General features: G+C 37.8%; 1 protein-coding gene across 2 annotated transcripts; it reads right to left on the reverse strand.

The window, feature by feature from the left end:
• DCUN1D2 (defective in cullin neddylation 1 domain containing 2) lies at nt 1-26,152 on the reverse strand. 2 transcript variants are annotated; one of them, XM_063304870.1, is made up of 7 exons: nt 25,812-26,152; nt 23,589-23,805; nt 15,185-15,353; nt 8,816-8,946; nt 2,998-3,080; nt 2,447-2,543; nt 1-648 (listed from the first exon to the last, which is right to left on the reverse strand). In XM_063304870.1, exons 1-7 carry the CDS (start codon nt 25,812-25,814, stop codon nt 569-571), a joined length of 780 nt encoding a protein of 259 aa, XP_063160940.1. In that variant the 5' UTR covers nt 25,815-26,152; the 3' UTR covers nt 1-568. The 2 variants fall into 2 exon arrangements, with proteins under 2 accessions (XP_063160940.1, XP_063160941.1); XM_063304871.1 differs by lacking the exon at nt 25,812-26,152 and adding an exon at nt 25,061-25,078.
• Between the last annotated feature and the right edge of the window lie 1,028 nt (nt 26,153-27,180).

Raw genomic sequence — 27,180 nt, forward strand, 5'->3', positions numbered from 1 at the left:
AATGGAGATGGTAACAAAAAGATCTATAAATACAGAATCCTGGCATCAAGAGAATAAATCAATAAATGCTGTATTGTATTCTCTCAACATCTTTTAGATATGTAGAAAAATACCATGTACCACGCATTTTATTTATTTAATTTATATATCACAAATACTGCTTTTAATATAAGTACAATATAATACAGTTGTATTTATGTAACTGCTGGTGTTCACCCTGTATTATGAACTGAATGGCATGCTGTGCTGTCAAATTTTACTAAAATGGCCTCTAGTTAAACTTTTCCAAAGTATAAAATCATGCAAAATCTACATCCTATATAATACAACCAGTACAGTAATTGAAGCCAGTATCCTACAGACAGCCTGGGTTATCTTCTGAATTTCTTCTTGCAGTGTCCATGAGTCAGCCATCATTTTCTTGTAGCAGAAGTAGTGATTTCTGTTTTGTCAGTGGCATCCCACCTCAACTTTTGAAATCGGTGACAGTGTGCACAGTTATTGGCCAAAAAGTCTTCATTACCCGATGCAGTTCAGACTGCAAAATTAGTCCACTGAGAAGTCATGGTTAGGAAGCTTTACGTTTTCCTCCTGTGACTACTGGTCGTGCATATTCCACAAAATCATCTATTAGGACTGGCCACGCTCCTAAAGAGGAATGAAACAGTTCTGAGTAAAAGCTCTGAGTATTTAAAGCAATCTGATCTTTACATACAGTAATCTGTTCAAGGGTAATGCAATCGCCTTGAAGGAGGTGGTGATACGCCTCCTCCTAAAGGGCCATATTAGTCAACTTTTGCCCCATCTCTATTCTCTCCTAAGCAGGCAATTCCAGTCAACAGCATTTGGGGAAGAGAATGCCCCAGGCTTTGTCCTCTTCTCCACATTATTTAACATCTACATGAAGGTGCTAAGAGAGGTCATCCATTAGTTGGGTTAGATTACAGCAACATGTACTAATTGGGGCTGCCTTTGAAGGCTATTGATACAGAATGCAGCAGCCTGTAGAGCAACAGGCAAAAGGAGCTTCAGCACAATACCTCTTCTTTGGCCTCTACATTGGTTATGTATAGAGATCTGCTCACAATTCAAGGTGCTGGTTATTACATATAAAGCCTTGCATGGCTTCAGTGTTGGCTACCTTTGAGATCATGTGCTCCAAGTAGAATCTTACATGTTCAAGTTGTCAACTGTATATCTCCTATGAAGCTAAAGGGTCATGACCAGGAAATTTGCCTTTTTTGTGGTTATCTCAGTCTTATAAAACATCTTACCTCCCATTGTAAAAAGGGCCTCCCCCCAGTTAACATTTAAGGAGGGAAGTTAAACAATCCTCTTTCACTAGGCTTCTGGATTTTAATTTTTGGGGATGTTGTTACCTTGTGTTACCAGTTAAGATTTATTCCTGTTACTTTCGTTCTTTTAATAATGTTACCTTTCTGTGTTTTTATTTTTATATATATATATATGTGAGTAACCCAGAGTCTTATGATTGGATGGCACAGAAATTATGCCCTGTTGGACAACTTCAGTGCAGCCTCCAACCTTCCCTGGAGAGCAAGATAGGTATCCTGTATCCATCCTGTCTGTCCTTGGATTCTCAGTGGCTTTTGATACTATCAAACATGGTATCTTTCTGGATCAGCTCCAGAGGTTGGGAGTGAGGGGTCAGTCCTGTGGTGGTTATGCCTTCCTCTGGGGCTGGTACCAGTTGATGTTGACAAGGGGGAAGAGATCTAGCATGCAGCCCCTTTTGTGCGGGGTGCCTCTGGGCTTGATGCTATCCCCGCTCCTGTTTAACATCTACATGAAGCCATTGGATGAAGTCCAATGGTAGGGTGGGAGGGATCATCAATACTCTGATAACACCCAGCTCTACATCTCTGCCCCAAGCCAGCCAAGTGATGCTATGGAGGCCTGGGGGAAGAACAGGCTTCAGCTCAATGTTAGCAAGACTGTGACTCTGGATTCTAGGGATCCCAAATCCAATGATTTTTCATGTTTAGTTCTGGATAGGGTTGCAGTACTCCAAACAGAGCCAGTGTGCAATCTGGAGGTCCAATTAATCCCACTGATTTTAATTGGGGGTTGGCAACCTACTACCCACAGGCAAGATGTGGCCTGCCACCCATCATCATCCCGCCCATGGTTCCAAAAAGAAATATATTTTCCTGACCTGCAACAGAGAAGGAGGGAGCACTTGCCACCTCATTGGGTGGCCATTTTGGTGACTGCTTCACCAGCTGCCTCATCACAGGAGGAGCTACAAGTGCCCCGGAAATGGCGGCAGTGGTATGGCCTCTGGCCCCGATGGAGAGGAAGATTGCCGACCCCCGTTTTAATAGCAGTATTCCAAATATTACTACGGTATCTAGTTCAAAGCTGAATTTTTATGGACAGTATTTCAAAATAATTATATTTAAACTTGAATATCTACATCACTTACCTTCTTCATCGTAGTTTGACATATCATCTGCAATCATATTTCCAAAGTCTAAAAGAAGATTCCAAGTATCTTTAGGGATTGATCTTTTATGATGCTCCTATGTAAGAAAAAGAACCTAGTATAAACTGTTTTTAGATTTTGGCAAGTTTAGTCAAATCTTTACTGAGAAAAACTGAGTAAAACGATTAGAAGACTAAGTTTGAAATAAATCAAGATGTAGCACTTTTAGATTACAGTAAAATTACAGTAAAACCTCAATTTTATGGACTCCAATCAAAGGAGTTTTGATGCAGAAGACAAAACTCATTATTTTTGGCTTTACCCGCAAATAATGGACAAAGTCTGTAGTTTTCAAAGCAGCCTGAACAATTGATGCAAATGATCTTAATTATATAATTATGCAAATGACATAATTGGTGGAAGAGTTGCCCCCAAATTGTGGTCAATTAGCACTAATGAACACACTTTCTTCCATATGGCCTTTTAACTGAATTTATTATACTCCTATTCAGAACTTGCAAAAACACGGAATAATCCAGTAGTGTACTTACCAATAAAAATTTATTCCAAAGATCTAAAAATTTAAATCTTCCTGATAACACTAAATTCCAATATGCAATTGCCATTTCTAGATCTGAAAGACATAAATGTAATTTTTAATCTACATAAGTTATTACAATTTTCCACATCCCCACCTATGCAGAGAAGTATGCATGAAAGAGAGTATGTGGTTTCATGTCATATATGTCAAGAAAATTCAGTAATTCTGTCTATAGATTTTAAGTTATTCTTTTAAAAAACACATACACTTTGTGCCTGTACAAATCCTATCCCATTTCAAGGTTTAAAAATAAATACTTACACACAAGGCCTGCAAATACGGAATGGGCCTAATGGAGTCTCCAGGCCTGGCTTGTCCAACCTTGCTATACTTTAGACATGTGGTATTACAAAATGTCACTCTACCTTGTTGTTATGCTATGAGATTGTAGCTTAAACAACAACATTTGACTTTATCCATACAAATTACCAACACTTTGGGTATAGCCAAAGAGTTGCTCACAAGTTGTAATGTTTAACGTGACAGAAAGGGAAATTATTAAATGCATGGAGAATAACCATACTCATTTTAACTATTACAGAATATAGTTTTTTCTCTTGGCTTCCCTCGTTTCTCAGTACTTGAGTACTGAGTACTACTTGAGACCTGAAAAAGATTAAGAACTACATTTCCCCCACTTTTTTGCAGAATAGTCCAATGCATGTTTACTCAGAGAAAAGTAAGTAAACTTAGAGTACACAGAGTTACAGTCTTATATTGGACTTTCTGTGAAGCATTTATCAGAGGTTACTATTGACACAAGTGTATGCACTGCTCAGTTATTTTGAGCTACCTCTGCTGTAAACATACTGAAATCTGAGGAGACTACCAAAAAATAATTGCATATTTTGATAAATGTAGATAATAAGCTTTCTTTATTCTGCATGTATCTTCATGAATTAACCAGATCATTCTTTATTATCTCCATTACTAAAATAATTTAAGGCAGGTATTTTTATGCAAATAAAATTTGGATCTGCCAATATAAATGAAGCAAATATTTTCATACTCTTATTTATCTGTTAATGTTTTTCCTAGGTATATATATTGCAGTGTAGTTTACTTGACAATATATAATTTAAAAAAAAAATTATCAAAGATTTTAAATACAATAGTAAAAGCTAATACAAATTAAACTCAGTAAAAGAAAAGATAAAGAATAAAAAGGGCAAAAAAGGAAAAAATAGGAAAGTAGAATAAAAAAAATAGGAAAGTAGAATAAAGAAAAAGAAAGGAAATATGTAAAGAAGTGACTTCCAGTCTTCATCACAGCACGTAAAAACAAATCTGATAATTTATCAACCCCCATAATGTTACAAACAAATATCTCTTATTCCCATAACCTATCCCTTCTATATGCAAAACCATCAATCATCAACTTTTCAGTCCTGGTGTCAGCAAAAATTCTATAAAGGATTACCAGAGCTTTATAAAAACATGTCTTATTTTAACTTTGATCAAACAAACCAACTTAATATTCCTTTCTTTTACTTCTAACAATCTTGATCTTTAATTCATTCCAATGTTATATTTCTTTTTCCCACTGCAGACTTCTTCAGGCAAATGTCTTTTGTAAATCCAGTGGAAAGTCATTATCCAGGCCATTGTCTTGGTTTGTCTTTTGTATTTCCCCTTTGATTTCCAAAGCCCTAACCAACTTTGTTTGCTTGGCTCTTCTCTATCTTGTAATTCACACTTTTTCATGTCATTTGTATTTCCGGTCTGAATGCCTTGTCTATTTTGTAATCCATACTTTTTTTTAATCCAGTATTTCTGGTTCCACTATTTCCGCATCAAGCAAAATTTGTTTCACATTTGTCATGACTTCATTAACATCTTTTGGACATAGTCTATTGATAGAAGCATTGTTACTCATATTGTCGATGTTGTGGCTACTAATTTCTGGACGCTTTCTTCAAAAATCTCCTTTAATATTTCAAATGTTGTAGTATTTTGTGTCATTTTGTAAATCCCAATCCTAAAGGCAATTTTTTTTCTTTTTTGCCTGGACTTTACTACCCTCTGGTGTCCAATTTAAATCATAAGGTCTCTTATCTCTGTTATGACTTGTGGTAGTCAAAATAATTCTAGTTCTCACAAAAAGCCATTTATTTCAATTTTTAAAAAATTCTTAAAACTTATAGTTTTCTTTATTCAGGAATAAAGATACGCTCACCAGGTGACTTTTCAGATTTGTCATTCTGAAGACCTCTAATAGCCTTAAGATATTTAAATAAGCAATTTCCAAAAGTGATTAGAAGTGAGGTTAGCACACTTAGTGTCCTTTAAAAGGCGCCGGCTGTGCTTGTGAGCTTGCTGATTAATCCTTTCGTCTCCCAGCACTCAGACCCACTGGAGGCTACTATCCTGCAGTCTCCTTGTGAGAAGCAGCCATCCAGAGCACATGTGGGCGATCTCCTGACCTCTCCTTATCTGGACAGGCTCCAAAGAACTGGTCTACTCACCGGTTCTTTGGTCTTTGCCACAGTCGCCACCTCTGCTCTCCACGGAGACGTATTTAGTTTGCCATGCCTCCATCAGAAGTTGACAATATATAATTCTTCATTAAAAAAAAATAAAACTATACCTACTGAGACAGCTTTTTGCCCACAACTCAAGGAATGGAAGGAACGCATGTAACGGAATAGGCATTCAAGTACTAATATCTGTGTCTCTGAACAGAAATTATATTAATAAGCTCCTGAATGAAAGGCAGAATATAAATTTAATAAATAAATAAATGATAAATAGCATAGCCCATACTGATAAAAATAAATCAGTGGAACATCTGAAAATCTTAACAGTACATACTTGCTTGAATACGAAAAATTTTAAAAATACTTTAAAAACATTAATATCAAATAACATGCCAACCAAAGAGAGGGCAAATTTGAGGATGTTTCTGTTTTAATAAATGATAGTTTATTAAGTTGTGAATGAGCACAGAGCCTTGCACAGATACGCCCATCTTTTCCCCGCATTTTAATACTTTAAATCAAATATCTGAAATAGAAAAATTAGGTTCAACCTACATACTTATCCCAATCTTAAGTCAAAATCATAAAACTGCTAAATCTGCAGTTTAAGAAAACAGAAAGTATCAAAACTAGCAGCCAAAGAGATGGTGACAACATGGACTTAAAAACATGGCATATTAAGCCAGGATTTTAAGTTTGAATCAGTCTACAATGGATAATGCACATAACAGGAGTAACTGTTTCCTTTACATACACCCGATAGCAAATTTATCTTTTGTTTGTAAAAGTGGGAAAAATAGTTTTGCCAACCATCTATATGGAGTTGTCTACATGAAGTTCAAAGGATCATCCAGTCCCTAAAGAAGGCTGCAGGATTTGTCCTATTTATGGAAGGAAAATACGAATATCCAAGCCATTAGTATGGAAATGGTCAAATCTTAAAGAAATCTACAGTAAATACTAGATAAGTATTGGTGTACCATACTAAGGAAACACCTTTACTGTACAATAACATTGTAACAATTTGTCTTGTAAATCTACAAAGTTTTGATACTTTGTTTTCTTAAACTGCAGATTATCTTCCTAGAAGATTCTCCATGCAAAATGATGACCGTACTCGCTATACCTGATCTATCCTTTGTTTACAAACCAAGTAAGATAGCTACAATATTATATATTTCCTCTTTTCCTTGACCAATGAATTACCAAAATGCTAAGCAATTTCTAAATTCTAGACCTACCCTGCAGGTGAATCTACAAAAGTAGTATGCCGCATCCATTTTAACTTTAATTTAAGTAACTGTCATAGTTAAGTAATTTGGGGAGTAAAAAAGAAGAATGAATCTAAAAACAATGCTCATTTGCCATGAGTGTGACAAACTACAGTTATGATTCATGTAATAAGTGTTAGTTTCCTCCTGTTCTTCCTAATTTATTAAGTCAACTCCAAGCAGCTTAAAATCCCAAAAAACTAAGAATACAAAAGGCGGTTGTAGTATATTTGATTATCATATTGCTTTCTCAAAAATACCTACTAATTATAATCTTCCCTGTTACCACTTTTTGTTGTGAAATGAGTTAATTTGACAAAAACACTGTTAATTTGTTTTGTGCATAAATGCATGTTCAGTGGAGAATCGAAGTATTTCTTTCCCAAGATAGTATGTGCTATCTTCGTAACCCTTCTGCATGGCACTCACAACCTTTACATATATGTCTCTAAAAGATAAGGCTAGCATTCCTTTGGTGTATTAGATTATTTTAGAAGAGGATCTGAGTTTTGAAAGCTAGCTCAAAATCCTGTCATAGCTACTGTTCCTTATACTATATGTTTGTACACATGCTAAATAAAAACAAAATTCAAAACTAGACTAGCTTCATCCATGTGCAGTCCCAACTCTGCTTAATCTGTCTCCGATATATTTCTTTTATCAAGTATAACCACTTACATGTAATAATATAAATGAGCTAAAACACAACTGCCTTAACACAGGACTGCACAATTTAAGGTCCTGAAAACCTCTGAAACTTGTAATTCCTAAATGTACAAAGAAAAGGTGAAAATTAAAATATTCCAACCCCAACAGACATCACTTAAAGCTCAAGCATGGCCTCTGGCCCATAACAAGCCATGCATCCTTGCTTTAGTCAATGAATCAAAAACTGAAACAAATGTTTTTCTATAGGAAAAACTGTGGAAGAGAAAAAGAAAAGCCATCAGAAACAGCTGAAATGTTCACACATCCTATGAGATGCAGCAACTTAGATTTATATACAGCAAATTGCTCCTATGTGCTTATTTAGTTGCAGAGGCCAGGAAGTGAAAGAATACTGTAAAAGCAAGTTTCTGGAACAAACAAATCAGAAAAGTTCACAAGTTTTGATTAATACATTTCCTAAATTCTATTTGAGATCATTATCAAAAGCTGCTATATAAAATACTATTTGTAATGGAAAAAATATTCAGACTTTCCTCTCTGAAAGATAACAAATTATTCAGTAATTTTGGTATGTTTGAGATTTAACTATACATATACTGTATTGTTTCAGTTTCTATGCTTATGAACAACATCCACAATAATTAATCTGTAACTGAATAAATGAAAGTTGCTATCCATTTTTTAAGATGAACGACACAGGCAAACATCAAAAAGTTGTTTCTGCTGAGTTCTGTGAAACCACCTTCCAGGTAAACATATCTGGAATTGCAATTCAACTCACTTAACAAAAATACTTAATTTCATTTCTGCTTCCACTTAAGTTTAAAAAAGAAAAATACTTAATGTAAATTAATAAGCATTATAAAGACATTTTAATTGCTACATTTCTTGTTTAGGTTTGTTTGCTAAACAACAGTAAAGTATTTGAGATTAAGACAGTTTTCTTCTCAACTGCATACAACACTGATCTGGCCCTGTGCTTCTTTTTGCTATAATCTGTCCCTCTGTTTAATTCCATTATGCTACCCACAGAACGGAGATTTTAAAACCTATTATTGTGAAGATAATACCTAAAATATTGATGCCACTGTTGAGAAGGAACTGGAATGTACTATCCCATTATCAAGGTATTATTTTGTCATATTTCTCAAATAATAATATAATTCACATTTGTTATTCAAAACATGCAAGCTAAACCACTCACTCAGCCATGGATTACACTAATCTTGCTTTCCTTACCAACCTGAATGTCTTGCCTAAAATTCTACAAGTGAGTCTCAGTAAGCTTTCATTTTGTTAAATCCTATTATAAAATCACTATTGAAAACACAATCGCTTAAAAAAAACTCACCTAAACCTTTTTGCCCAGGGTTTTTAGCAAAGTTAAAAGTAAACTGATAAAAATCTTTAAACTTCATTGGATCCTTTAATTCTTGTTCCAGTCTTGGCAAAAGAGTTTTTAGCTTGTCTGTGGTATCACACCTGGTAAAAAGATACTACTTTTCAGTTTATTCAGTATCAATTATACAGTTTTAAAATTATAAAATATAAATATTTAGAACATAAATATAAAAGTTATAAAACATTTTTTTAACATTAGGAAATTGCCATATACAAGAAATAGTTTTGTTTTAAGACTAACTCAGTTGATGTTAATACAACAAACATATTATTTCATAATATTTCATTCAACTGGTGCTGCAGAAATTAATACATAAAATAAATACATACTCATTTGGAATTACAAATGCAGCCATTCTGCAAACAACAGGCAGCTATAATCAATACAGTAAAATAAATTAACCTAACCCCAGTGAAAATATGGTATAAGGGTATTTATATGAGCAGGTCAATAAATAGGATAAAGTTGTAATACTCTCTTGAGCTGACCTCTTTCCCTACACACGTCTCTACTTCCATGTTAACATTTTCAAGCATTTACTGTAATTTAACTTGAATTTTCATTTTATGCTATTTTTCTGTCAGTTGATAAAGTAGGTTACAAAACTGAAAACAATAATTCTTAACTAACAAATCATCATCAAAAAACCAAATAGTTATAGACAGCAGGAGATAAAATGTACCATCCATTCTCTAGTTATTGTACTGCTGATGATGGTAAAGTCCAGTTTTGGTGTGCAGAAAACAAGAAAACACCTCTGACTTTCTAGTAAGCAATGCAGGCAAAAATCACATTGTTGTGATCAGTATTAATATTAAACTTAATTACTGCTGTACATTATTTTTAGGTACACAAGCAAGTCATACTGGGATTTTATAATATTTTTTCACTATTGTCTTATAGGTATCTGATGTCTATATGAACTACTTTCTCATATTCCGTTATCCTTCTAGGATTGTAATTGGATTACTGCCTTTGCACAGGATTAAGATCAACAATAAATCATTCTCTGGGGAAAAAAGAACTGCTATGATTTTATTTAAACACTTGGTTAGGTGTAACCACTTGGTTAGGTGCCGTCAATTTAAGTCCAATCCATGGCGACTGAATGGAAAAACACCTGCCATCTCAATCTGTGAGAATCTACAGATCTTCTAAGGCATTCCTGTCTCCTGATGTCATCCATTGTCCTTTTCTGCTATTTTCCTCAACCTTCTCAAGCACAATTGTCTTTACTAGTTTGCTGACATGACATTCCCTAAGTTATGTGAGGTTTTGGTTACTGAACATTGCTTAATGGAGACAATCAGTCTTTATTTGGTCCACTAAAAATGCTGGTTGGCATTTCCTTTGTCTTCTTAATGTTTAACATTTATCCAGATTTTTCACTTTCCTTTTTTATCTTCAGTTAACAAACTAATGTTATCTCTCAAACCTTTAGTGTTTCGGCCTTCAACTTTCATTCCATCTGCCATCTCTTGCAATCTTGCATTTCTTACAATCTATTTGCTGTGTAAATTAAACAGATTACTTCCACTTTATCATATTCATCTGAATAGTGTTGATATTTAAAGTGATAACTTCAACAGACACTTGTATTTCATTTACTGTTTTGCTATGGTATTCCAGATGGAACCAACATCTTTTTACTGTATAGTCCACCTTTCCATCTCATAGGAAGCTATCCAAGGTGTAATTGTAGGGCCACCATGTCAATTTTTGTGTCCAACCACTGTCAGGTAATGTTCAATGTGCCCTGTCCATCTTTATTTCCATTTTAATGCCATTTTTATGACAAATCCGAAGTTAGTCCATTGTAAAAACCAAACAGACAATATGCATATCTCATTTTCTTCTCAGTTCTGGACAACTCTACTTCTCCAAATTCAGATTTTATAGTAGCTTCTTGTTCTGTAAACAAGGAACTGTGAAGATTCCTTGGAAGAATGATGGAATATTTTGATATACCTATTACTCCTAATATAGTCCACATTCTGGCATAAATTCTGCACAAAGGTCTCACTACAGTCAATAAAGCACAAGTAAATCTTATAAATTTGCTTGCTCTATCTCCACTGTATATGATCTTATGTCCCTCTGCCTTTTCTGACACCTTTATATTCATCTGGCTTCTGAAGGAGTGGTGGGGTATATACTCTAGGTCCAAAGCCCCTTGAGGATGGAATGAGGATGAAGGCTACTTTTTTTTTCTTTTAGTGTATTTGTCTGGAAGAGGTTTCCCATAATAGCGTAGAAGGAAGGAGAGGGCTGAAATTATGGAAGGATTGTCTGGGCAGATTATTATGCCAGGTAGGGAGAATACAAGTTAGGCATCTTGTGCATTTCCAGGTTATTCCCTCATTTAGCTGAAGTGTGGCAATCATCCTGGCCTAATCTCTAGCTTGCTGGTCCTGTTGTTAACGCCAGGTTTGTGAACAGTAAGATTCTCCTCATCCTTGATTTGATTGTAATGAAAGGGCTACCCAGGTGGTATAACTGAAGGCTGGATCAGAGAGATGGCTGTGTTATTCCTGACTAGTATGCCCCCAACATCTGGGAATGGCAAAAAAATCTTATTCTCTCCAAACTTCCCATTCTTCTCTTGAGGGTTTGTATTTTACATTTGGGACAAAGCAGGGATTCAGTGGACTACTCCACAACCTGCTGCACAGCAGTCTGAGTTGACAGAGGTAATCTCCAACTTGGTGCTGAGAACCCCAAAAGGGGAATGTCCATGCTCAAACCACCATGGTTGGTGCAGCTCAGGGTTTTGTGGCAGCCTTGACAACTGTGGATCTCCCCTACCTTGTCACTGGCCCTATACATGTGGTAGAACATATTTCAGTTTTTTGGGGGAGGGTCCCACTAGAAAGGAGAATGGAACTCTGAAGTTGGGGGAGCTGTTCCCTTGTCATGGTAGAACCACTTCCTACTGAGATTTAGAGTTACAGCAACTATTCCTTGTAACACATTGTGGCATGTTGGCTTTGAGGATAAAATCAATTATACTTGTCATGCCTTAAGACTCAGCAATTCTGGCACTTCAATTTGTAAAAGTAAGTCTTTTTTTATTACTTTCATTTGTTAAATTCTGATGACAAGATGCTTGGTAGAGATTGATGTGCTCAGTTGACACCAGCCACTACAGTATATATATAATGTAGATGTATACTATAGTATAGGGACGCGGTGGCGCTGCGGATTAAACCGCTGAGCTGGACAATTGGAAGGTCGGCAGTTCGAATCCGCGTGACGGGGTGAGCTCCCGTTGCTAGTCCCAGCTCCTGCCAACCTAGCAGTTCGAAAACATGCAAATGTGAGTAGATTAATAGGTACCGCTTCGGCGGGCAGGTAACGGCGTTCCGTTTAGTCATGCCGGCCACATGACCACGGAAGTGTCTACGGACAAACGCCGGCTCTTCGGCTTTGAAACGGAGATGAGCACCGCCCCCTAGAGTTGGACACGACTGGACTTAATGTCAAGGGAAACCTTTACCTTTACTATACTATAGTATATCTGGCAGGATGGGAGTACTTGGGTGGGTTCAGGAGGTTATAAATTACTTTAAAAGATGCCATGTTTCTCCTTCTGATTGTATGCATTAGCTCTACTCTTATACTTTTAGTGTTAAAATATTATTTTAGATTCTGGGTATTAGTTTAAGAGTTATATTTTAATGCTAATTATATTAATATGCTTTGTCAACCAGAACTGCATTAGTGAGATAGATGGCCACATAAATTGATTTTAAAAATAAATATTTTGTCTTAATACAGTCTATTTGCATTTTAAAAGTAACATTGGTCTGATGCTTTTCACTATCTTCTTTTATGTGTCTGTCTTTTTTGTTTGTTTGTTTGTTTTATGCTGGTCATTTAAATAAAGTTTGACTTGACAACTTCTTCAATGAAGGAGTGGGCCTTCATTCACAAAGACTATGGTAAAAAATGCACTTGGATCCAGATCTGAACAGCTATAGCCTTCCCCATTCCCTTTTATCCTCCATAAAGTTAACATTCACATTAAGCTGTTCAGTGACATCATTCAGAAATTTAGAGTAAAATATCATCAGTATGCTATTGATATACAATCCTCTTGTTTTCATAAGATCCAGATGAAGAAGCAGAAATGCTGAATCAGTGCTTGGCCACAGTAAATGAAATGGACAGTCAAGAAAGCTCAATCCAGACAAAACAGAGATGCAATTGGTAAGTGGTTTATCTCTCTAAGTGAGTGATGTACAGCCTATTCTAAAAGAGATTGACTCCTACTAATTTGGGAAACTTCCATATCAATCTTTGTTATTAAAGGCATAAGTGTCCTCTGTGCGTGAAACACCTTTTCTCGCCTTAGGTTGCTGTGCCAGTTACAGTGCTATTTTGACACAGATAGTCTCACTATGCTAATTCCTGCCCTGGTAAACTCTTATGTAAATTACTACAATGTGTTTACCTGAGGCTAATCTTCAAGGTGGGCCAAAAACTTCAGTCTTAATTTTACGTTAACACCCATCACCTGAAATCATCTTCAGGGGCTCTGCTCTGGATGCCCTTCCATGCCAAATGTGTACAGCACTTACCTGGGAATGGGCCTTTTCAGTGGAAGATCCATCTCTGGGAAAGCATTCTCAGTGAAATACACTCAGTACTACAAGTAGTCCTCAATTAATGACCACAATTGGGACCGGAATCTTGGTCGTTGAGCAAAGCTGTCATTAAGCAAGACAGCATGTGACTGCTTTGCTCAAGGACCACAGTATCAGCACTCCTGGTTGCAGTTGTTAAGTGATCTCACAGGTCGTTAAGCAGACAGAGTTCCAGGTAAGGAGCATGGGGTGCCTTGGGAGTGGAGGAGACCCTGGGAGGCACAGCATATGCCATGCACAAGCGTCTCTCCACTCGGGCTGAGAATCCTGCTTGGATCTCGGCTCCCTCTCATCTCTGGTGGCTGTTTAAAGAGTTCCCTACCAAAGGATTCCTGCTTCGTGCAAGCAGGCACGAAAGATTTAGCTAAACCCTTCGTGCCTGCTTGCACGGAGCAGGAATCTTGAAGGATTTCACCCACCCCCCTGGAGGCACCCCACACTTCTTATCTTACCACTGCTGCTTCTCTGCTCAGGCCCCGCCCCCTCCTAGGAGCTCCGAAGAAGGCTTTGCAGTGCGAAGAAGGAAGAAGGAGCCAAAAGCAGCTTTCCCCCGCTTCTTCGCAGCACAAAGCCAACCCCACTCCCTCCCAAGAGCTCCAAAGAGGGCTTTGTACTGCAAAGAAGGGAAAAAGAGCTGAAAGCAGCTTTTTCCCCCCCTTCTTCACAGAGCAAAGCCAGCCCCGCCCCCTCGTAGGAGCCCCAAAGTGTTCCGCCCCCTCCCTTTGCAACCTTCCCTGCTGGCTTCCCCATTGACTTTCTGGGGAAGCCAGCAGAGAAGACTGCAAATGGTGATCACATGATTCCAGGGCGCTTGGCAACTCGTCGTAAATGTGAGCCGGTTGCCAAGCACCTGAAATGCAGTCACGTGACCATGGGGGGGGGGGTGACATTTCACGACGGCTGGAAGTGCTTTACAGTTTACAGGCTGTAAAGCACCCTTTCCAAGGCTGTTGTAACTTTGAACAGTCATTAAGCAACCAGTCGTTAAGTGAGGACTACCTGTAACTTTGGGTTTTTTGGGTGCCAAAGACATTTTTATTTTTCCAGGCATTTTAGTTATCTTAATCCATATGTTGAATACATGATTAATCTAGTAATCAAATCTGTTGCCTTTTAAAACTATAATAGTCCCCAAATTGGAGTTAAGAGACAGATGTGGATACATACCAAGTTGTACTTGGTTCCCACCGAAATCAATTAAAATTATAATAATAGTATGTCCCACAGTATTTGTCTTTCAATGTCATCAAATAGCAAGATTGCTGCTCCCAGAACTGTCTGCCTTCAACAACGCCACTTTAAAACAAAATGAAGTAGCTTTCAATTGAAAGAAGCGATCCAGTTACTTAGAAAGCACTTGAATTGAATGCAAAATATGGTCTGTGGAGGGGAAGAAACAAATTCAAAACTGAGGAACTGGAGTATTCCTTACCAATTTAAGTTGTTTATGCACTCTTAATAAACCATAGGCTTACACCAAAACATTTTCTTACAGTTCTTGCACAGTGAATTAGGCAAGTTACTATTACATTTTAATGTCACAAGCATGCTTCAGGTACCTGCATAATTCTTTGTAGATTTCATATAATTGAAATTTTTAACCAATTTGACAAATTCAGATAGTTTTGATGTATTAAAAAAATGGAATCCCAATAAAGACTGTCATACTCACCCCAGCTCTGTCATGCCATCAACAAATTCTCTTTTACTGAATTCACACTGAGTTGCTGCCCGGAATTTCCATGCTATGACCAAAACACTGATACTAGCAGGGTCCAGACTTAAATCATCACAAAATTGCTGAATTCCATCAATGCCAATTTTATTGTCATCCTGTGGGTCTGTATTTAAAAACAAAACAAAACAGGATGTTGTGTTACATTTTACATTGAAGATGTTTAACTTTTTCATAATCATACAATGTCATTTTGATTTTTTAAAACTACAATTTAATTTTTTTAAAGTTTCAAATCTTACTGCCTGAAAAATATAATCATATAAATCAGGCCAGTAAAGGAGTTAATGGTGATTCTGTATATATGGAAAGGATCATTTCATTTAAAATTGTAGAAATTATAGCAACAGTATTGATATTTAAAGCACAACTGCCCAATGTAAAACCTATGGGTCCATTGTGGCTTACTTCCAATATTAGCAAGTAAATTTAGATGAGAAAAATACGTTACTTTTTGCTGAGGTGAAACCAAAAGTTTTGAGATTGGTTAGGGCTTAGAATCACTGTTGTTGAACTTCTTACCCCCTATTATTTTCACCAAAAGGTTCTGCCATTTTAAGCAACATAGGTCTCCAGTGGGTTGACAGGCAGGCTTCTATGTTTCTCCACATCACATCATCATTCTTTAGGAACCAGCAGTTTTTAAAAAAAGACATCTCTTTGCACATGCTATGCTTTGGAAATCCTGCTTGTTTATCCCAAGTAGAGCACTGTGAAGAATGCTGCCAGAGATTTTCCAATCAACTTTCCCCCCCCCCCAAAAAAAGTTCTATTATCCTGCTTCACTTCATCTATTTTGCCTTTCTTCCCTTATGTGGCAAACAGGTAAAAAAGGCATTACTCCTCCTTTTGCCACACATCACTGCATGGCTAACCTAACTACTGCAGCTGAAATTAGCAAGAAGTGGTGGCATGATAGAAATAGACCAAAATAGATTTAGAGCGAGAGTACAGGTAGTCCTTGACTTACAACCATTTGTTTAGTGACCAAAGTTACAATGGCACTGAAAAAACTGACTTGCGACCACTCCACGCACTTATGGCCATCGCAACGTCCCTGCAGCCACGTGATCAAAAGGCGTGTGGCAACTGGCATGTATTTACAACGGCCACAGCACCCCGGGGTCATGTGATTGCCATTTGTGACCTTCCCAGACAGCTTCTGACAAGCAAAGTCAATGGGGGAAGCTGGATTCACTTAACAACCACATGATTTACTTAACAATCACAGTGATTTGCTTAACGACTCTGGCAAAAAAGGTCATAAAATCAGGCATGACTCACTTAACAACCACCTTGCTTAGCAACAGAATTTCCAGTCCCAAGTGGTCGTAAGTCAAGGACTACCTGTAGACAAACAGAGATAGGAGTTCCCAGGCTTTTTTTAATGTTACAAAAAAGAAAAATGTCTGATTTCATATACAACAGGAAATAATAGGAGAGAAATACTAGTAATACATATACAAAGCGGATGTAGGTACAAGTGGCAGAATATGAAAGACATTTGTTGAAATATTCAAAGAGAGAGGAACAGAGATGATGAAAAGAACAGGCTTGCAATAAATCCAAGGGTGTGAATATAGTGGAAATGGGTTGTAGATGTATAGAACACAAAGAAAGAAGACAATATGAATATGAGAAGAGGGGGAAATGGATTTATGAGAGTGGATTAAAGTATTTTTAGCTACTTTGGAGTTGCAGACAAGTGCTATGAAAGCACCCTCAGGAATTCCAAATAATCTTTTTGCCTTTATACTTGACAGCCCTGGTATATACTAACTCTGATTACAGGTGAAGGATTCAGGACCAGATTTCATTTAAGGTTATCTAACTGTAATTTAATTATCCAGTTCAATTGGTTATCCAGTTTAATTAGGGTATCTTAAACAAAACCTTAACTGTGTTTTGTTTAGTTATTACTGTTACAATTTACAAAGCAACTGAATAAACAACTGATTTATTCATGAAACACTGGAGTTCATGGATGGGTGGCCTCCTTTCACCAAGATTTTGCTGTTGCCCCTGGAGTCTTCATGTCCCATTTCCCACTGAAAATCTCTTAACAAATTCTTAGTGTGAAAAAAATTGACAAGGGGCAAATAACTAGAAGAGTACAATATATACTTAAGAATTATGGATGTGTTTTATATGAAGTTAAACTTCAGAAATACTTTGTTTCCCTTTCAAATCAGATGTTCATATTCTCAAGTTCAACTCCAATATGGATTCAGTGTGTTTTTTTCATTTACCAGATCTGTAACAGTTTATTTTTCACTTTTAGAATATTGGGCACTAGTGGGAAAAATATACATGGCAGCATGTTGTCCTTTATGTCCCTTTTTAAACTTCTAAACCAGAAATGAGCATAAAATGATTCACAATTTTCCACCTCAGCAGCTTAGTTTCTACCTTTAATTTAATGTTTTGAAAATCGTATCACTAAAATCAACCATTTTCCTATCAAATTTCAGCAGCATGACTGCACAATGCTTGGATGGGCCACAAACTGGACTCTGTGTGAGAGTTAAGGTGAGATTTCTCAGACCAGAAATGGCAGTTACCTATTTAACATCTAGCAACTGCTCTGCTTTATGATCACCTGGTGCCAAGCCAACAGTCCATTAATTCAGCAAAAAGAACATACAATGGGTTTAAATTTCCAGGGTTAAAAGAATGGAACAGATCCCTTATGCTGGCAGTGGACAATCTTTCATTTGGCTTCATTTGGGTTTGTAGTGAAGGATCTTGCTTAGTTAAGCCATATCTGTGAGACTTCTGCCAAGCACTAGCCAAGGAGCTTGCACCATAATAAGGTTGTTCTTGTTCTTGAGCTAAGCCATGCAAAGTTAGGTAACCTTCAGTGTACTGCCAATCCATGGTCAGAGGGGTCTGACAGTAAGAATGACATGCAACCCCAGAGATGCCCATCACCATTATAATTTTTTAGAAACATCAGGCTAGTTACAGAAATCGTGTATTTATTTAACTTACATTAAAAAAAAAACCCAACCTCATCTTTCTTTCCCTTTTAGCCACTCTTGTTCTTTTAGTACAGACCTCAGTACTTCTCAGAAGAATGAATATCCTCTGCCTTGCATTAGAACTGTAATGAAACTATAAGAAAAATCCAAGATACAATCCTTTCTTCTGCCTCCAATACTGTTTCACAGAAAGCAATTTCAAACCTTAAAGCATCAAATTATTGCCAACACCTTTATGAAAAAGCCAGCCTGAACAGTTTGTACAGTACGGAAAAAGTATATGAAACAACTGATTTTGTATCTTTTCTTCTCCAAAGCAGTATTTCCAAATGTGTATTTTATATTATAAAACTTACAGTCTCTACAGGCTAAACTTTCATGGGTATCTCTTAATTTTCAAGTTATAGCTATCTTCAGGGGCAGCCACTTCCATCACTACTAATCACTTGCACTTCTACGCTTGAACTGCTGATAACTACAGAAAGCCTCTAAAAGTACTTATTTGGGGCAGAGGGAAGAAAGCACTCCATTAAATGTTAGATGTCTGGGTAAGGCAGAATATATCTGACTGCACCTGTTACCTCAAAACAATCAGAGTAGCCATATGATTACAAGGAAAGATCTTAACATTTTCAAACATTCTAGTCCCACGCTAATCAACAGGGAATGAAATCCCATGGCACTGAAGTTTTAAGGAATAGCAAACTGCAAGATGTAACTGGTAGAAGATGGCTTGGGAATGCAAAGAAAACCGCTTGTAATGCTTTGAGAAATTGGTTTTGTTAGTTTACAAATTAAAATAATACAGAGACAATTATATCAAAGCACTAGTTCAGGCTAAACCTCCCCAGGTATTATTTATTTAATTATGCTCAATGACCAGCAAGATATAAACATAGAAGTACTGACCAAATATAACAAAAGCAGTGTATCAGTCATATGTTACCTAAAAAGTTATGAATTACAAAAGGTTAACAAAATGGATTAAATAAGATAAAATAAATATAAAGTAAAATTGAAAGAGAATAAACTAAACTAAAACAGAAAACTTAATAATGTCACCACTCCAAGATTAGGCCAACTTATGCCTCCTTACAAAAACTGCTGTAGGCAAGAACTTCGTAATTCTACTGGCAGCAGAAACACTGTGATCTGAGAGTGGGAAAGGAACCACCTCCCCCTCATAACAGAGTTCGTTTTTGCTAGGATATGTTAAAGGTATGCCTGCAAGCAAATTCCTGTAAAAAGGAGAAAGGAAAATATATGTATGACTTGTTTGTTTGTTTTTCAAATTTCTATCACTGCCCATCTCTCCCGAAAAGGGGACTCTTAGGGTCTCAGGTTCATTCAGACCACACAGACAGCATCTCTCAGTGAATGGAATCCTACTGTACTTCCCACCTGATACTGCAGAGGGTAAAGTGTTGAAATGAGGCAAAGAAAAGGCTATTCAGCATGTTGGTCAAACAAGATTGAACAAATAGCTTGCAGGTATAAAGGGTTTCCAAGTTGGAACCCAGCACTGAGAATTGGCTATAATACCCAAATCCTTCTGCTGTGCAATGACAAAGATTCTTTGACAGATTTCAGGTTTAGCTCTAAATCTAGGGGCAGCAAAGAATTGAGAGAGAGGCAGCAATAGCCCAGGTTAACTACAATTTTTATTCCCTACCTTGATAAAATGTCATCAAGGAGAATTAATGGGGCCAATGAACCAGTGGAAAACAAAAGCTTAAGCTAGTAAAGAGTCAACAAATGTGCCTAGAATGGGATCATACCAGTTTCCAGTGAGGATTTAAGTACTGGAGACGTAACAAGGGACCTGGAAGAGTGCTCGTAACAATCTATATTGGACAATGTCTAAAGGTGCATACCTGTACAGCACACATTTAAGATATAGTGTTAGCTTTGAAAAGCTTGATGGCAGCAAGAAAATATCTACCCCTTTAGAAAAAAACAGCCCAGGATTGCCTTGGCACTATTGTTAGCTTTGGCAGACAAGACTCTAATTTGTCCCCACTTTCTGTTGATGGAAATTAGCTATTAGCACAACTTTCCTAGAGTTCATTAATGTCTTTTTCAATCCTTCATCATCAAGACAAGTACAAACTTACACGAAATATAATAAGGGAACTTAAATATAATTAAGTTTGATGTTACTACTTTTTTTAAATATAGCTCACTAAAGTACTAAATTCACTAATACTAATTTATTAATTAATTTATTAATTAAATTTCTCTGCCGCCCATCTCGTATATAACGACTCTGAGCGGCTTACAGATAATAAATGAACACATTTTCATTACTTTTGTCTGCTTAATGGAGATTTAAGATTGTATCCAAGTTAACCACTAGTGGAAATGAGTCTTCATCAATTTCCCTCTTGATGCACCTCCAAATCAATTTCAGAGTTACAGGACTCTCCAGAGCAGATATGATGCACATGGAAGGAGATGCAGAGGGAGGAAAGCCAAAGGAAGTCTGTTCTTAGACGTATAATAAAAATTAAACAAAATGCAGCCTTTATAATTTCCTCAGAAACACACTTGGAAGTCCAATCTAATAGAACAGAACTAGGATCACAAACAAGGATGAGTAACTCAAAAAAACAGCTTAAGTGTGTAACATATAGGTCGTTTCTTTTCATCAACTTTATATACATACATACATACACACCACTGTCTGAATATGGAAAATGCTGATAGGACTAAGCTTAGATAAACACCTCTAAAAAAAATCATATACAATGATTTATCCACAACAGCCATACATGGATTATTAAAATAAATATGTAATAAAATTATTATTTTGTGGCACAAAATGTATAGCTGTATAGCCCAATGACTGAGGGGTATTCCAGAAATGAAAAAGAAATAATCATGAATTTTAAAAAACCCTCACCCACTTGAGGCTGCAGATAACAAATGGGATTGAAAAAGTAACCCATTTACTGATTTTCTAAGCAGTTACAGAATACCCCCCAAATCAAATCAAAGCCAAGAAACACTTTAAAGAACAGTTCAACAGTGAAATAGCTATAAATATTGAGTCACTCCATTTTTCTCTTCTCTTTTTCTTAACATTTAGGCCATTAAAAAATTCAGTGAACTATATGTCAGTATGAACTTTTTGCCATGACTCGGTACTTGCACAGGGGACATTTCCCCTTCACCATATGTCAGTAATAAATAAATCACACTTCTCCCAGTTTGTTAACAAATACCCTGTTGAGCAAAGAAAATCTGTTTAGAACAGGAATTGAATCAAGAGCAAGGTAGGAGACAAACTATATTTCTGGGAAATAATTTTATTTGTGGACTTGATTTTTTTAAAAAGCTGCAAGGAAAACAAGGGCATATATTCGGGACTTAAGATAACAGCAATGACATCCGTTAGGTATGAAGACCCCTGTATGCCGCACCATGGGCAAAGTACATTCCTACAAATAAGAACTTCTGAATTAGACTGAATTTTTAAAGAAAGCCAGGTATTTGCATGGTTATCCAGAAATAGGCCTGTGTATTAATATACAATATATCTAAAAAAGTATTCAAAGTATATGGTTATGCATTCATCCCATTTATATTCTGTCCCTCTTTGAAGATGCTCAGAGGCATATATGTGGTTACTTCTCATTTTATCGTCACAATCCTGTGAAACAGGGCAGAAAAAAACTGAATGGCCTAAAGTCACCCAGTCAATTCAATAGTTTATTATGGTCCATGATCAGCACGTAATAAAGAATAGTCAATAAAATTACAAAATTATATGAATTTTACATTCAAGCAGCTCTAGCTCTTAGCTTTATAAACAGACCTTCATTCCACAAAAAATAATTATGTAGATTTACGAATTTGTCCCCTAATATTACAAGCTCCATGGTCAAGTGGGGATTTGAACCCCAATTTCAGTTAAATACATTAACCACTATACCACAATGAAGTGTATAGTTAAATTATGTCTCTGATATAATTTTCTTTGATAATGGGATTAAAAACTCCATTTATGATTTACTCCTTGTAACTGCTTTACTAACTGTCTCTGAGGTAACAGAATTCTTATATAAAATGTTTGCAGCAATATGAATTCAAAAGCAGAACTAACAAAGGAGTTTCAATAAAGTTTCCAAGCTCAGAAAGATTCTTGTAGCTGAAAACTATTCTATAATTCAGACATCCATACAAGAAATTATCCAACTTTTTACCTGGACTAGACCTTTAAAAGAGAATACTTATTAACAGTTACCTTTACCTAAGTTTAAAAAAAGTATAAATAGGAGTAGGTGTTCCCTGCTGGATCAAGTCCTGTGGAATGCTGGATATTAACTCTTTCAGCAATGCTTTCAGTGGAATGTACTACTCAATGTTAACTGAAATGCACACACAGACGTTGCATCTATGGGCATATTCAATGAAAACAGCGCAACAAGTTTAAACACATTCACATTTTGAGGAGCGTTCAATTTATGCTTGTAGTGCAAGCAGCTGGTCCAGAACAGGAGATGGATTACAGGTAGTCCTTGCTTAACAAGCACAATTGGGACTGGAATTTCGATTGCTAAGCAAAGTGATCATTAATTGAATCCAACCCAATTTTACAACTTTTTTTGTGGCAGTCATTAAGCGAATCACCATGGGTGTTAAACAAACCACATGGCCATTAAGTGAATCACGCAGTTCCCCACTGATTTTGCCTTTCAGAAGTTGGCCAGGAAGGTAGAAAATGGCAATCACATGACCATGGGACACGTCATAAATGGGTCATAAATGCGAACCGGTTGCCAAGCGCCCAAATCGTGATCACATGACCATGGGGATGCTGCCACAGTTCTTAGTGTGAGGACCAGCCGTCTTTTTTTCAGCACTGTCATAAGTCCGCACCATCACTAAATGAACTGTTGTTAAGTGAGGACTACCTGTACAATAATATAGTTTAATTGTACCACACAATGACAATGCAGAACATATATAGAACAGTTCACATCTAGACAAAACATGTGGTTAGTTTGCTCTTCCTTATACACAGTAGTTTTATTTATTAGTGTCCAAATGTTTATGTATGTTAAATTAAAACATCTTTATATAGAATGTTGTAAGAAAAAAAGAAGAGAAACAGCTTTACATTGAATAAATTATACTTACTAAACACACACACACACATACACACACACATAGAGAGGTATCACTACACTCATGTTTATAGCTTGATACCGTTCATGCTTATCTAGAACTAAGTCCCACTATGTTCAGTAGGGCTTACTTCTTAGTAAGTATATTGGGATTGTGGCCCTTTTTTCCCCTGAAGGTGTAAGCTGAAGTGGAAATCAAGCTCAAAGGAAAAAGTGAAGAAAAAACCTTACCTTTGTACCTGTTATACAATTGTTCTAATTTCTTTCTGTCTACTGAAATTTTCATGGATTCTTTGTAGTACAAGTCTGGATTCTGGAAGTAGTTGTCTGTTGCCACTTCTAGTTTCCACTCATTCTGCATTAAGCAGTATATAGCAGTCCTTTCACCAGCCTGGGTAACTGCCATAAACTGGCGGACCTTGTCCTTCTGAGTCGATTTAAGCTTATGCTTTGGGATGCAAAAGAAGCAGGAAAGCCAATGAAGCTAATCCAGACGGTTGTTTCAGAATTCTACTAAAACTGCCTGTCTTTAAAAAATATTGTATTCTTTTTTGGGATAATAAAATTTCATTCCAGAAAAAACAAATATATCTTATTTCTTTATAGTAAAAGACACAATTTTCTTCTGAAAACTGAAAAATTATCTAAATATATATAGTTTTAACACACAAATTAAAAATCTGAGGGCAATTCATTTCAATCTTAGCTTTATGTCTCTAGATATGTAATCAAGTTCCCATGTAAAAAGATGTAACTTTTTACACAGTGGCTTTCCATTAAATGCATAGAACATTCAGTGAAAGAATCTTTAAAACAGTAGCCCTACAATAAATAAACTAACTGAAAGTAACCCATTCCTTAATATAACATGAATATGTGTGTATATTGTGATACATTCAGAAGTTTAATGCTGGAAATTTGTACACAATTACTTATGAGTAAATCCCTGAATGTGCCTTATTCTGAATAGTCATGCACGGGATTACACATTAGTTGCCATATAAGTGGTGCTGCGAATAAAAAAAACAATTTCAGGAGTAAGCACTTCATAAATATTGCTTTACATTATAAAAGTAACAACTTTTAAATAAGCCTTCTAAAAACACAGCCAAGATAAAATAACTTCACTGTATAATTTTATATAGTAGTTTCTATTTATGTTTCAGTTGCATTTCTGAACAATTAATAGGGTCCTGAAATATCTCTCCGTAAGATTAATATTATTACTTTCACATTTTAAGGACACCCTTCAACAAAGAATTTCTCTAGATATACAAATCATTTTAGAATTAAGAAAATGCACAAATTTGAAGCATAACTTGGCCCACATAACTATATATAATACTTCATTCCTGAGTCTAAATAAATTGCCTTAAAAATGTGTGAAGCAGCCTTGAGTGCAATTATGTTGAAAAAGACATCCCAATAAAGTGAAGATCCTTGTTTCTGTATTTGCCAGGCAAAGACAAGAGTTACCCTTTTTAAGTTCTATTAAAGCTTAACCAAAGAATATGTTTTCTTCTTCCTCTAGTGATTCCTGATTCTCTTGGGAGGGAAAGGGGGGGTGAGTCAAAAAGCCTTGCAAGACATTAGAATGGGAAGTTTAAAAAGAAGAAGTTGCAATTCCAGGTGTTAAAATGGGTTTTTGCTTCCAACTAGGGATCTTCTTTTAAACTTTGTTCCCCATCAAAGATGCCACTCACCTAAAGGGATGCCAGTGAAAGAAAAGTGGCGGAGGCAAGGAAAGGGCTGGGGACCAGAATAGCGAAGGAGCGATTTCACCGCGTGAAAGGCGAAGGGAAAAGGCAGCGGAACAGCCAGAAATAGAGTTAGAGCGCCTTCCTCCCTGGGGGAGAGCCCTGGCCTACAGGCTTCCCATTTAAGCCCAGCTCCTGACAGAACAGGTGAAGGCTTCTGGGGAGACCCACGGGAGGGGGGGGGGGGACTCGGCTGGTCTATAAAAAACGAAAGGAAGACAAAGCCTGGGCCAAGGGACCCCGGGAGGAGGGTCGGGCGACAGCCACCTGCCAGCTTCTCCTCTGCCCAAAAAAGGGAAAGGTACGTGGGGAGGGTGGCGGCGCTTTCCCTGCCCAACCCGGGGCTGCTTCCCCAGGCAGCCGCGGAGCCCCCGCCGCAGCCGCACTCCCGTCCCTGCAGCCGCGTTACTCCCCGCGGAGGCTCCCTGCGCAACTCCCCCGCAGCCCCGGCGCGCCCGTTGCCCCCTCCCTCCCTCCCTCCCTCGCGACCTCCCCTGACGCGGCGGGCGGGGAGGAGGCGACCGGGAAGAGAAGGGCGCCCGCCGCTCTGCCCTTTGCCCGCGAGCGGAGGCGGCTCTGCTCATCCCGCGGGAGGAGCCCGCCTCGCCGTTCCCTCCGCCTCCTCTCCGGGCGCGCGGAGGGGAAGGGGGTCGCTCCAGGGGGGGAAATCCACCCGTCCCCCCACCCACCCACCTACCATGTTATCAGCGGCGCTTTTGCCCAACTTCACTCGCCAGCGCGGCCGCTGCCGCTGTTGCCGCCGCCGCCGCCGCCACTACGGCGTGTTCGTGCGCAGGCGCGTACGAGCCGCCTTTCCCTTCACCCTCCTCCTCCTCCCCCCACGCGGGCTTCAACCGCTGGCCATCGTCCGCACGGTGCGGCTTCAAGAAGCCCCACCGCGCCCTGTTCTTCCTTTTCTCTCGCTCCCGCTGGAAGGAACGGGTTATCCCAGCGGGCCACCGCCTCGACGGGGAGGACGCGGGGGAGAATCACCAGGGCCCAGCCAGAGCTAGAACTACGTTACCCAAGAGACCCTCTGCTCTAACCCGCTGAATGCATAGATTTATGGATAGACTTGTGCGTAGCATGCAGCTTCCGGTTTAATTTTAAGCCCTGTTGTAGTATGGCAGAAAACAGCGGAAAACTCACCATTTTAATTCAGTTGTGATTGGACAGAAAAAGCAGCACGTTTTCTCCACCCCCAAGTCTGATCGCTTGTGGTGCTCCCCCCCCCGCCACTTAATCAGAGGGGCGTAGGGCCTCTGGATTCTGTTCAGCGCTAGAATTGGGCTGGCTGAGGATCTCAGAAGGAGTTTCTATTCAAATAGGATTGTTATAGAAACCTTGCTACTGTAAAGCAAGCCAGGCTCAACAGCAGCCGGGTTGAGGCTGGATTAACAGCCAGAATGCTGACATACAAAACTCCATTCTGGCTGTAACAGGAACAAACATTAAAAAAAAAAGCGTTGGATTTTCAGTACTGTCTTATTGCTTTTTCTGTACATTATAATGCTTTATATGCAGTAATAATTCACTTCAAACTCCAAAAGCTCTGCTCCATTGCATTTTCCTATTTGATTTGAGTGAAGAACTGTGAATTCTGCCGCAGGATCTTCAACCCAGTACTGAATTATTATATTTAAAGACTTAAATACAAGATATATAATAGCTGTTTTGATATCTAGCAAGGGAAGTTTAAGGACAGATGTACCAGTGCGTGTGTGTTTATATGTGTTTTCCGCACAAAATAAATCCTAAATAGGAAAACGGATGACCTCTGCGCTGACCTTTACGCTGCTACCAAATCAAAACAATACTTAAATTTTGGATTTTTCCATCGTTTTCTCGGGGCAACTTTCTCTTTCTTTCCGTTGGTAAGGAAGAAAAACGAGCGCCAAAGAAACTAGCCGCTCACATCCAGAGAAAATCGCCACTCTAATGTTCCTACTTCTATAATATTGTTAGTGCCCGGGGATGTTGTTGCTTCCCACAATGCATCACCACCTCCCCTTCACTACATTTCCCACAGCGCACCGCAGCCAGAGGCCAGAGAACTACAATCCCCA

The sequence above is a fragment of the Candoia aspera genome, chromosome 5 (genome assembly GCF_035149785.1).
Source record: "Candoia aspera isolate rCanAsp1 chromosome 5, rCanAsp1.hap2, whole genome shotgun sequence".
Taxonomy (NCBI): Eukaryota; Metazoa; Chordata; class Lepidosauria; order Squamata; family Boidae; genus Candoia; species Candoia aspera.